The sequence below is a fragment of the Staurois parvus genome, unplaced genomic scaffold, assembly GCF_062004578.1.
Source record: "Staurois parvus isolate SC_StPar_1 unplaced genomic scaffold, SC_StPar_1.0 ptg000151l, whole genome shotgun sequence".
Taxonomy (NCBI): domain Eukaryota; kingdom Metazoa; phylum Chordata; class Amphibia; order Anura; family Ranidae; genus Staurois; species Staurois parvus.
Window position 1 is genome coordinate 2,070,106 of NW_028317947.1, and position 13,198 is coordinate 2,083,303.

At 41.9% G+C, this 13,198-nt stretch overlaps 2 protein-coding genes across 2 annotated transcripts in view; one reads left to right on the forward strand and one right to left on the reverse strand.

Moving 5' to 3' along the window:
• Positions 1–3,913, forward strand: part of TBX21 (T-box transcription factor 21) — a 63,451-nt gene extending 59,538 nt beyond the window's left edge. Inside the window, exon 6 of the mRNA XM_089674318.1 lies at positions 1–3,913. Within this exon, the coding sequence (XP_089530444.1) occupies positions 1–499 (499 nt within the window). The 3' untranslated portion in view covers positions 500–3,913.
• The window catches only part of MRPL10 (mitochondrial ribosomal protein L10), a 21,811-nt gene continuing 12,519 nt past the window's right edge, over positions 3,907–13,198 (reverse strand). The window contains exons 3-5 of the mRNA XM_089674322.1: positions 11,416–11,580; positions 11,185–11,329; positions 3,907–4,169 (exon numbers count right to left, since the gene is read on the reverse strand). Coding sequence (XP_089530448.1) covers positions 3,967–4,169; positions 11,185–11,329; positions 11,416–11,580 — 513 coding nt within the window. The 3' untranslated portion in view covers positions 3,907–3,966. The remainder of the gene's footprint in view (positions 4,170–11,184; positions 11,330–11,415; positions 11,581–13,198) is intronic.

The following is a 13,198-nucleotide window of genomic DNA, read 5'->3' on the forward strand; positions in this document are numbered from 1 at the left end:
GTTGTGTGTCCCATCTGTTGAACGCCAAACACCATCACCACCTGTCTGCTATCCTAATCCTTTCTTGCACAACCCTCTGCAGACGACACGTCTCTACTCTGTAGAACAGAAAGAACCACCACCTTGGTACTTATCGTCTCAAGGTATTGCTCCACCTCGGGACTACGCACCTTATGAAACCACAGGCAAAATGGCTGCAGCCTATGCTATGAAGTGTTATACCCAGCCACCTCCTCTGGGTTATTATGCAGATTCCTTGGGTTCAGCCTGGGCAGGACCAGCTCAATACCATCCGAAACCCAATCCTACACCGTCTACCTGGGTTTATCCCTTTCTAGATAACCGAGAAAAAGAAGAGCAATCTAGTCTTTGGGGAGACCATACAACGTATGCAGAGGACAGCAAAAGGCGGAGACTGTCACCATATAAACCAGATGCATCCCCCCACATGTATGACAGAGACACAGACTTGCCATTCTGTGGATTCTACAGCCAATAACATTACCGAGAGCATGAAAGTTACCACCAAACTACAAAAGAGAACAGTGCCTTGGGCAAGGGCATTGCTAATTATGTATGGACCCTAGTGCAAATTTTGCCCCATAATGGTGATTGTGATGTCACATAACCAAGGGCAGGGAAGGTATAGGGTGCTTCCAGAGCACCGCTCCCCAACAGCTCTGCCTTGAAAGACATTTTGCCAGCACTTGTCTGCTCAACATGTCCTGCAAACTGAGCAGGGCCCTGTCTGCTTCAAATGCAGCCCATTTGACACTGGCCCCATAAGTTGTGTACATTGACAAAGTCTTGTTTTTTTTCCACCTTTCTCAGTGTGCAACATGCAAATGTAGACAACTTCATAGGGGCCTGGCCACATTTCAAGGTAGAGCATATTCAGCTTCATAGATGCTAAAGTCACCAACTCAGAACCAGCATGTTGCCTATTTTATTTTTTCCCATATACACAGTTGTTAGAAATAGGATTTATACTCAGTAATTGCCTGGAAATTGAAAACAAGAACTCCCAAAATGTGGTCCATTCTTTAATTCCCAGTTTAAGTAGATTATATTTTGTACTACTAACACACAAACAATTGTACTCCTGTACGAAGACGTTTTTAAAACTTTCAATACACTGGTGTTTGTGTTATTTCTTACATGAAAAGTTTTCTTTGGGCTTATCATCTCAAAGGAGTTGAGGTTTGGTCTCTGGCTTCACAATTGCACAATATATGGTGAAACTCATGCTGAGCATCACTAGAGATCCCACACATGCACCAGGTTCTTCTATAGGAAACAATGGCCATCTTTGGGAAACCTTTATGGCCTACTGAAATCCTGGGCCACTGCCTTAACATCTTACTGTAAAATGTATTAATTTCATTTTTATTTGTTTGCTGTAATAGGAACGCAGCCCCAAACTATGATGCTCCTACAATGCTTCATGGCTACAGTGAGGATCTGGTGTTTGGTGCTTTATGTCTATGTACATCAAACTGTCCACAAAGCAATCACCTAGAAGCACTTTGGAATATCTAGCTCAGGGATGGTCAACTGGAAAATTATAGGAGGGCCTCATGTGTGGCCCCTCCAACACCTCCAGAATGCCAGCATGAGTTCAAACTTCACTGCCCAAAAATGTTGATTCTGCTGCATTACTTGCAGTGTATTGCAATGCACACTGAAGAAGTTGGAGTTTAATATGTCTAGTATTGGTATAACCCCCAACATTGGGGTCAGTGGACGCAACAATAACCCCCAGCATAGGTGTCAATGGATACAATAGTAACCTCCAGCACTAGTGTCAATGGACACAATAATAACCCCCAACATTGGTGTCACTGGATGCAATAACAGCCTCTTGCATTGGTGTCAGTTGATGCAATAGTAACCGTCAGAACTGGTGCCAACGGATGCAATAATAACCCCCAGCATTGGTGTCAGTTGACACAATAGTAACCTATAGCACTGGTGTCAATGGATGCAATAATAACCACCAGAATTGGTGTAATGGATGCAATAAAAATCCCCACAGGTAGCAATAATAACCACCACCACTGGTGTTAGTACTATTAACCCCCCCTCCCCCCACACACACACTGGTGGTAACTGGCAGTCAAATTTAAGTCTCCAAGCATTGGTTTCAATGGATGCAATAACAACACCCAGCACTGGTGTCAGACGCAATAATAACCCCCAACATGGCTATCAGTAAATGCAATAAAACCCCCCGCAGCACTGGTGTCAATACTATTAATCCCCTACACATTGGTGGTCACTTTTGAAATGTAACCCCCCCTTCCAACATTGGTGATCAGTGGCAGTGAGAATTAACCCACCCACCTGGATGGTCACTGGCAGTAAAAATTAAACCCCCATCCGACTCTTGCATCAATGGTTATGGCAGTGAAATTTAACACCCCAACCCCTCCTCCTGCATTGGTTGTCATGGCGGTGAAAGTTAGCCCCCCCCCCAAATTGGTGATTAGTCACCTATCACAGGCTCCCAAGCCTCTCCTCCCAGGCCAGGACTTCTTGGTTTCTTGGACTGTGGGCGGAGTTAACTCTTCCCAAAGCATAGTCTCTCTTTTAGTGCTGGAACACAGATCATTGCAGCCCCCATCTGCTTTCTATACCTGCAGGCTGTTGGGCACTAGGGACCTAATTGGTATTTAGCAACACAGTCGCTAAATGGTTAGCACTTCTGCCTAGCAGTACTAGTGTCGCTGGTTCAAATCCCAGCCATGACACCACATGCCTGGAGTGCATGCTTTCCGTGCCTGCGTGGGTTTCCTCGGGTACTCCGGTTTCCTCCCACACATGCTGGTAAGTTAATTGAATCCTGTCTAAATTGGCCCTAGTATGTGTATGAATGTAAGTTAGGGACCTTAGATTGTATGCCCCTTGAGGGTTAGGGACTGATGTAAATGTACAATATATATGTAAAGCGCTGCATAAATTGATGGCGCTATACAAGTACCTAAAATAAGTAAATACAGTTTCCAGAGTTGAGAAGTGCAGCATTTACTTTTGAAGTGTAGTAGATTCCCTTGTGGAGTCCTTTCATGTATGTTCTTGTTCAGTGTTCTAACACTGGATAAATGAATAGAGACTTTCACAAGCTAAGGGATTTCTGCAGCGGCTTTACTGTTCCCTTACAATTGTTTCATCACTTTCACCATTTCCAGGATGCCCACCAAAAGGGAGAGTAGTAACTGCCCTATATTTTCGTTATTTGAAGACAGTTTGTATTTTGTGGCTCGATGAACACCCAGGTCTTTATAAATACATGTGTACATTCTTTCACATCCTTGGATCTTGGCCTAAATTACATCAGCACAACTTTCTTGAGATGACCAGACTATCAGTAACTAAACACGGTGTACTTTTTTTTTTCTTCCCTAAATCAGGTAGGCTGCCATTACCACACCCTTAAAAACTGACTGACTCAAATACCAATGTACCTTATTTTTTAAATGTCATTATCCTGAAAGGTCAACTTTCAATCAAGGAACTTGGCTTTAAATGATTGGTTTAGTAAAGATAGGACCATGTAAAATAGTGTATGTTATTTGTTAAATAGGACTGTCTTATGCATTAGATGAGGGTAAGCCATATTTTAGGAGCCATTCCTACAGCAATCCAGCTAAAGATAGTTCAAACATTTTTTTCCTGCAACTGTACAATGCACTAGGTGCTGTATGATTCAAGTTAGGATTGGACTGGCTGTCTATTAAGGTGTTGAGATTAAACTACAATTGCTGTGCATTAAAACCGTTCTCAGGGCAGATGGACTGCTAGTCTAATACGGATGTTACAAACTGAACAGGTGTGCCATTCTATATCAAATGTAAAATAAGGATCATATGTTCTGATTGATCATGTCAATAAAAAGCATTTTATAGATACGGTGTTCACTACATGCAATTTTATTAAAAAGTCTTATCAATAATAAACAGGAGTTCCTCAGTCACTCTTGACATCCTCCTTGCTGTGCTGCTCCAGCAGCTTGGACAGATGTGATGAATGATGTGTCAACAAACAAGATGTTTGAGAAGTCATTGTTGTCAGTGTACCTACAAGCTGGCCCTGCAGTGTTTCCTTGCTAGGCAGCCTGGAATAAATTACCATTCCTTGTGGGCTCATCAGTTTGTTTTCAACACAGGCTCCTGAAAAAAAAAATACATAAAATATTCAGAACATCTTGTAACAGTAAGTATGCAGGTGTATATAAAACAAACAAAAAAATGATATATATATATATATATATATAAAATGTTTGGAAAGCACCTTAAAAAGTGCACCTATGCTTGGTCTATGGATGGAGGGCTGCTGTCCAAGACAGACTAGAAGGGCTTATTGTCATCGAAGAACATAGAACAGAAATGGGAATGTTCTAATTTTAAAAGACTCTTTAAAGTGATACTAAGCCCAAGAAGGTTTTTCACCTTAATGCATTGCTTGCATTAAGGTAAAAAAAAGTTCTCAAGTTCCCGGTGTGAAGAGGAAGAAAGGGGAGAAGAGATCAGCACCATGCATAGCTGCACCTCTTCTCCCCTCGCTTCCTCTTCACACAGGGACTAACAGCTGCAGGAGTCACTGGCTCTTGCTGCTGTCAATCAAGTGTGGTGCAGAGGAACTGGGGGCGGGGCTAAGTCCCGCTGTGGGCGTCTATGGAATGCAGTTCTGTAGACACCCAGGTCGTGAGTGAGCATACATTTGTCCTCATAGAAAACAACTTGCTATGGGTACACACAAAGAAGAGGAGGAGCCATGATCCCTGGCAGGGGACATAAGAAGAGGAGGATCGAGGCCCCTCTGTGAAATACAACTACACAAAACAGGTGAGTATAACTTGTTTGTTATTTTAATTTAAAAAAACAATTCTGCCTTTAGTAACACTTTAATGACTCTACCAACAGATTGGTGTAAGGCCGATGTGGTGCCTATATTTAAAAAAGGATCAAAGTTTTGACCAAGTACCTTCTTCAAGTAACTTCTATAGTTGGGAAGATACTGGAGAGTTTTATAAAAGACCACATAGATGAGTTTTTGCTTGAAAACAATACTTTAGGCAAGAAACAGAAGGGATTCATGAAAGACAGAAGTTGTTAAACAAATCTGAATTCTTTCTATGAGGAGGTGAGCAAAACCTTGGACAGAGGGGTGGACGTGGACGTGGTATACTTGGACAGAGGGGTGGCAGTGGACGTGGTATACTTGAACAGAGGGGTGGCAGTGGACGTGGTATACTTGGACAGAGGGGTGGCAGTGGACGTGGTATACTTGGACAGAGGGGTGGCGGTGGACGTGGTATACTTGGACAGAGGAGTGGCGGTGGACGTGGTATACTTGGACAGAGGGGTGGCAGTGGACGTGGTATACTTGGACAGAGGGGTGGCAGTGGACGTGGTATACTTGGACAGAGGGGTGGCAGTGGACGTGGTATACTTGGACAGAGGGGTGGCAGTGGACGTGGTATACTTGGACAGAGGGGTGGCAGTGGACGTGGTATACTTGGATTTTGCAGAAGCGTTTGACACAGTTCCCCACACATGGCTAATGTGTAAGGTAAAGTCCACAGACTTGGAAAAATCCAAACATAAATGGATAGAAAACTGGCTAAAAGATTGTATTCAGAGAGTAGTGGTTAATGATACATACTCTGAATGGTCTAGGGGTCAGTGGTGTACCCCAGGGTTCAGTGTTGGGACCCTTACTTTTAAATATACAGTTAGGTCCATATATATTTGGACACAGGCACAATTTTAGATTTTTTCAGGTATCTACCAAAACATATTCTAGTTATATAATGGATATGAGCTGAAAGTGCACACTCTCAAGTTTAATTTGAGGGTATGTACATCCAAATTGGAGGAAGGGTTTTTTTTTTTTTAAAAATACAGCTCTTAAGAGTAGCCATCGCCCCTTTTTCAAGGGTCCAAAAGTAATTGGACAATTGAATCAAAAACGGTTTCATGGCCAGGTGTGGGCTACTCCTTTGTTACTTCTTCATCAATTAAGAAGGTAAAAGGTCTGGAGTTGATTCTAAGTGTGGTATTTGCATTTGGAATCCATTGTTGTGAACCTACATCATGCGTTCAAAGGAGCTGTCCATGCAAGTGAAACCGGCCATTGTAAGGTTTCAAAAATGAAACAAATCCATCAGAGATATAGCAGCAACATTAGGAGTGGCCAAAATCAACTGTTTGGTACATTCTGAGGAAAGAAGAACGCACTGGTGAGCTTAGCAACATAAAAAGGCATGGACGTCCACGGAAGACAAAACAGTGGTGAATGATCACAGGATCCCCTTTATGGTAAAAAAAAAACCCATTCACAACATCCAGACAAGCAAAGGACACTCTCCAGGATTTGGGCGTCACGAGAGCAAATACAGAGGGTTCACCACAAGGTACAAACCATTCATAAGCCTGAAGAATAGAAAAGCCTGATTAGACTTTGCCAAAAAACATCTAAAAAAGCCAGACCAGTTCTGGAAAAGCATTATTTGGACGGATGAAAAGAAGATTAATCTGTATCAGAATGACGGGAAGGAAAAAAAAAAAAAAAAAAAAAAAAAAAAGTGTGGAGAAGGCTTGGAACAGCTCATGATACAAAGCACACAACGTCATCTGTAAAACATGGTGGAGGCAGTTTAATGGCATGGGCATGCATGGCTTCCAGTGGCACTGGGTCATTGGTGTTTACTGATGATGTGACAGAAGCAGCCGGATGAATTCTGCAGTGTTTAGAGATATACCGTCAGCCCAGATTCAGCCAAATGCAGCAAGGTTGATTGGACGGCGCTTCACAATACAGATGGACAATGATCCAAAACACACTGCAAAAGCAACCCAGTTGTTTTTGAAGGAAAAGAAGTGGAATATTCTGCAATGGACAAGTCAATCACCTGATCTCAACCCAATTGAGCATGCATTTCACTTGCTGAAGGCAAAACTAAAAGGCAGACCTACAAACAAACAACAACTGAAGACAGCTGCAGTTAGAGCCTGGCAAAGCATCAGAAAGGAGGAAACCCAGTCTTTGGTAATGTCCATGGGTTCCAGACTTCAGTCATTGCCAGTAAAGGATTCTCAACAAAATATTAAAAATTAACATTTTATTTATGATTATATTCAATTGTCCAATTACTTTTGGTCCCTTGAAAAAGGGGGGATGGCTGCTCTTAAGAACTGTAATTCCTAAATCCTTCCTCCAATGTGACTGTACATACCCTCGAATTAAACCTTAGAGTGTGCACTTTCAGCCCATATCCATTAAATAACTATAGCTTGGATATGTTTTGGTAAATACCTGAAAAAAAAAAACAAAACTAAAATTGTGCCTGTGTCCAAATTTATATGGACTTAACTGTATATAACATGATATATGGACCACATCATTTCAGTACTTCGGGAAATGTTTAATGGCACCTTACCGCATTAAAAATTGCAAATTGACAATTGTTCCAAAGTGCCATTATCATTTTCTGGAATTAGGTAGGTGCAGCCTCAGATATATTGTGGTGCCCTCTCTTTGGTCTACTCTAATCTAATTTAGACATGCCTGGTATAAACTAATTGGACCTAAGTAAGTTGTAAGCAGCCACCCTCCTCTTGCTCGCTCCTGAGATGGACTATGGGATTTTGTGTGCACAGAACAGTGCAAATGACTGCAACCAACGTGCACTTATAGCTCATGAAGGATATTACACGAAGGCAGATAAACACAGTAAAAAAAGATCACATGAAAAATAGATTACAGGGCCATTAAAATGGAACTTTAGTCAGAAAATTAAGTACTGATAGATCACTTCAGGCTGGCCCTTTGTGCAGACATAACTATGTAAAACATTAAAAATAAGTGCTTATACTGTCTAAAATCCAGTAACACACTGTTGCACCCTACTCTGCACATGCTCAGTTGTTCTCTATTTTTAGGCACGGTCATAAATGATCTGCAGACAGCCTAAAGATTTACTGCTGCTCAGGACTCTGGGCTTCAGCAAAATGGCAGCCTCCAGAAAGAAGGAACAGGACCAATGCTGGAGGCAATTTGCAGAACACACCAATTTTGGTAGCATAATTATTATTGAGGAATGTATGTTCCTTGCCAAAAAACATAACTTTTTATCAAATTGTTATGGGTAAAGTTCTGCTTTAAATTGTGGATGCGTATGGATTATTTTTGGAGAAGGATATAATTTAGAGTAACTTTAATGGAAAAAAGATACTTGATATACTGTATATATGATAAAATAATATTAACTCCTACTAGCAGCCACCATATAGCAGAAAGTAAAAACGTATCTTCAAATCTGGCAAGAATAATGTAGCACTGTGCAGTAAACCACTACTATCTGATAAAGAGCAAAGAAAACAATAAAAAGCTTGGTATCCAAACTCTCAAACTGTGTTTAAAAAATGTAACTATATTTGATGCAAATCCTGACTATGACTTCTCCACATACATCAAAGAGAGCATTTAATCCGCTACCACCACTATTCATCAACCCACTGGAGCATTCTTCTCCTACTGAAAATCCCTGGGGCAGACATTCAAACATCAAAAAAGTTCAAACTCAGATAAAAGCAATCTGGAAAAACAGAGGGACTGATGGCGAAAAATTGTTCATTAGAATGCTTCATAAAAACAAATGCTCATTTCTCTCACAAGAATCCCAATGTGCTAAGACTCGTGTGGGACACAAGAGCAATGTAAGATAAGAGCTGCAGTGGATGGCAGATTCTAAATATTCTGAATAAGTACCCCTCTTTGTTGCACAGAGAAACTCATTTATTTCCACCATCAACACAGTGTTGATGGGGAAATGTCTTCCGCAGCTCTATTGTGTTCTGCTGGCAGGGGGCGAAGGCGGGGAGCCTTCCCGAAAGGCAGAACATGCTGCATGTAAAAAAAAATCCAACAGGCTTGTTGTACCCAAGTCAACCGATGGACAGACTTGGGTACAATTAGCCTGCCCAAACATGGATCAAATTTTGGTTGGTCCCAGCTGAACTGGCTGAATTTAGATCCATGTATGGCCAGCTAAACCGCCTCCCGCCCCCCATATAAGGAAATGATGGACAGGTGGCGGTTATCTTGTTCTGGGAGGACGTCATATGACGTCCTTCCACTCCAACCGTACGTGCATGCCCCCGGGGGCACGCATCACGGCGATTGGTGGTGCGCTGTGTCCCTGGGATCAGCGGATCACCGATCAGCGGAAAGAGCCAATGACATCAGCTCTGTCATGTGATCAGCTGTGTCCAATCACAGCTGATCACATGTAAACAAGGAAACGCTGACAGCTTGTGAGGACAGGAGAGCCAGTAATTGGCCTTCCTCAGAGGGGACATCTACAATGATCATCAGGGCACTGATGATCAGTGCCCTGATGATCAGCGTAGCCCCATCAGTGCCCATCAATGCCACCTGTCAGTGCACATCAATGCCACATATCATTGCCCATCTGAGCTACCTTTCAGTGCCACCTATCAGTGCCATTCAGTGCCACCTATCAGTGCTGCCAATCAGAGCCCGTCAGTGCCGCATAACAGTTCCAATCAGTGCCGCCTATCAGTGCAGCCTCATTAGCGCACATTAGTGAAAGAGAAAGTACTAATTTACTAAATTTTATAACAGAAACTAAGAAGAAAAAAAAACTTTTTTTTTCAACATTTTCAGTTGTTTTTGGTTTGTTTAGCAAAATATAAAAAACCAGATACCACCAAAAGAAAGCTCTGTCTCAAAAAAATTATAAAAATTTCATATGAGTAGTGTTGCATGACCATGCAATTGTCATTCAAAGTGCAACAGCACTGAAAGCTGAAAATTGGCCTGGGTATACAAGTGGTTAAGAAACATACAAGCTCTGATAGGCCTAAATTAATTGTGTGGTCCCTCAGATATCTGGCAATTGCTGTCTTTGTATGATGTTGATGGATGGGTCACACTCAAAATTTGTGTTGTGAAGATCTCACATTTACAGTACATACATATACCAGTAGAAAATTATCTTTTTATGTTTTTTTAATCTTTAAAATTTTTTTTTTTTTTTAAATGCAGAGTATCGGTAAACTTGACTGCAAAACTGCACATTATTCTGATCCAGTGTTAAAATTAAAGTTAAAGGATAAGTTCATCTTTTAAAAAAAAAATGTGCATTTATTATTTTTTGTTTCTGGAGTCTCTAAAGCATTGCATCAGCGATCAGCTAAACGCTGGTGCCATGCAGGTCTCCTGCAGACCTGTCAGTATATCTGCTTGTCCGTACGGGATGTACGGGCAAACAGATATACTGACAGGAAGAATCTTTGAACTACTACAGCGCAGCGGTAGTTCATTGAGAACTACAAGCCAACAGATACTAAGGTCATGTCTTAAAATTGCATGCACCCAAAACCTATGGTGCCCAAAAATCACCATAGGCGACACTTCAAAAGCCTTTGCAGCTTATCAATTTAGCTTTAACTAGGACCTCTTGTGCTAGAATTGTTCGCAACAACATGTCATACGTGTGCTATGTGCACACCCTGGGATTGTGTTTGCGCAGGTGTACGGAGCAATGGGGGTTACAGCAATTATATATATATATATATTTTTTCTTTATTTTTACTTGATTGCCATCACAATGGGTCAATAAATATTAGGGGTCAAATAATCCCCAATGTCTCCCTTGCAACTTCACAACATCTAACAAAACACAGATCGGTTTGGTTAGATGTGTCCCCTGGCTGTACTGGCCAGGAAATGGTGCATCTGACACAGGAAGTGGCATCTCTTTTCCGGTTTCACTGTTTGCATGTGAGATCGAGGCATGGATTTGCCTCGGTCTCACAGTGCTCTCCTTCCCCTAGCCGGAGGTTGTGTCCACAGCTACAGTAAGAGCGGGAGACCCAGTAACCACAGGAGGAGGGGGCTGCCGGTGGGAAGAACTGCACTGCCGGCTCTGTGACAGTAATCAGCAGCTATGGAGCTGCCGCATCACTTTCAGGCCAGGAGGCGGCTCAACAAAAAGCTACTGCAGCCATCAGCATGGGATTAAAGGTTCACTCTTTGGAGCTGAACTGGTTAAATAGTTTGTTTGGGCCAAGTTCTCTAGAATGTGTACTGAATGTGTTATCAAAAGCCTCAAATGCTCAAAAGTGTTATTCCATCAGACATTTACTGGTCACTCACCTAAAAGCACTACTTGTGGCACTGCCCTTGCAGCCTGTATCATCTCCTTCACCTTTGGCTGGGGACTCACCACTAGAAAGGTACGTCCAATAAATAATGGCAGCAGGCCTTGGAGTTGGAACTGGACCAGAACCTTTTTAACAACCTGGGGACAGGGACAAAATCAAAGTTCACAAATCCATATTCCCCACCTTCCACACTGCATGTAAATATTTTATTTTTCATCAGTACCTGATTAGGAAAAATTTTAATATGAACGTTATGCTTGAATAGTCTGTGTCGAAAAAGTAAAAAGTCTTCTGATCTGATTGAATTGCGCTGGAATACTGCAATCATCTTACTGTCCTGGAAAACCGCACTTAGCTGGTTATACAGAAATTGTTCGTATAAGTTCTCCTAAAAAAAAAAAAAGCACACATCACTTTATCACACAAATACCTGCAACTAGGCTAAAAGAAATGTAATCTCTACAAATTAAAGAGTATATAAAAAGTCTTGAATGCAGTGCAGTGTGTACAGCAAGCTTTAAGGAATCTTTCAGCAAGCTTTTTCAATCCATTTCCAAAGCTTTCAATAAGCTTTGAGCACTTTTGCTGAAGCCTTCAAGGTGCAATTCAAGAATGTGAAACACAGATCCTAATTGGAGTGGTCACTTTAAACAAACTGTCAGCAGGTTTAAGGAGGCTTTAAGTAAAGCTGAAAGAAGTCTCGCGAACCTTTGACCCCCCCCCCCCCCCACTATCAGACCACAATGCTAGCAAGGAGACAAATAACTGATGAATCTTGATTGATGGCACTTGTCTCTGGCTACATGCGCTTGACTGTTAGAGGCGTTGTCAATAGAAATGAAGAGGGAGGAGCTCTGTTCCATCCATTCTATTTGGTTGCAAGGACATCAGTGGCCAGCCGTACAGCATCCTTGGTTGCTAGGACGCAGGCAGCCGGGCTGCACAGTGCCCTTTGTTGCTAGGATGCAGGCAGTCAGTCCACACAATGTCATTGGATGTTATGGTGTAGGCAGCCATCTGCACTATAACAACCAGTGATGTGTGGGCAGACTGCCTGCATCCTAGCAACATAGGGCACTGTGCGGCCAGGCTGCATCCTAAAACCAATGAAAATGCAGCTAGAAAGAAGAAAAACAACTTGTCTTGATTATCAACACTTTTCCCTGGCTCCTTGTGCTCACCCATCATAAGAAACATCACTAGAAATGACAAGGAGTGGGGAGTGCCAGTTCCCTTTTTCCATCCTCTCTTTTTCATCATCAGTGCTAGGATGCACAGTATCACTGATTGCTAGGATGCCGGTGACCAGACTGCACAGTGCCACTGGTTGCTAGGATGCAGGCAGCTGGGCAACATAGTGTCATTGGTTGTTATGGTGCAGGTGGCTGCTTGCAACATAACAACCAATGATGCTGTGTAGCCCAACTGCCTATGTCCTAGCGAACAATGATAAGGAAAAGGGGTGGAGCATGGGAATGCAGTGGGAGCCTTCTAGCTTTAAGTGCACTAATTCTTTAAAGGATTCCCTGGCTGCCAGCCATCATTCAACCTAGTACTTCGGGAGGGCAGGGGGAGGTTGTTGCTTTTTTTTTTTAACCACTTGCCCTCCTGAGGATTTACCCCCCTTCCTGACCAGGCCATTTTCTGACTGACGATTGCGCGGTCATGCAACGCTGCACCCAAATTAAATTTACGCCCTTTTTTCCCCGCAAATTGAGCTTTCTTTCTGTGGTATTTGATCATCTGTGCAGTTTTTATTTTTTTGCACTATGAAAAAAAAAGACTAACAATTTTGACAAAAAAACATTTTTTATTTTTTAAACAAGTCCAGTAAAAAAAAAAAAAATTAAAATCTAATTTCGTCATAAATTTACACCAAAATGTATTCTGCTACGTCTTTGCTAAAAAAAATCCCAATACGTGTAAATTAATTGGTTTACGTGAAGTTATAGCGTCTACAAATGGTGGTATATATAATGGAATTTTTTTTTTTCATTTTTTATTTT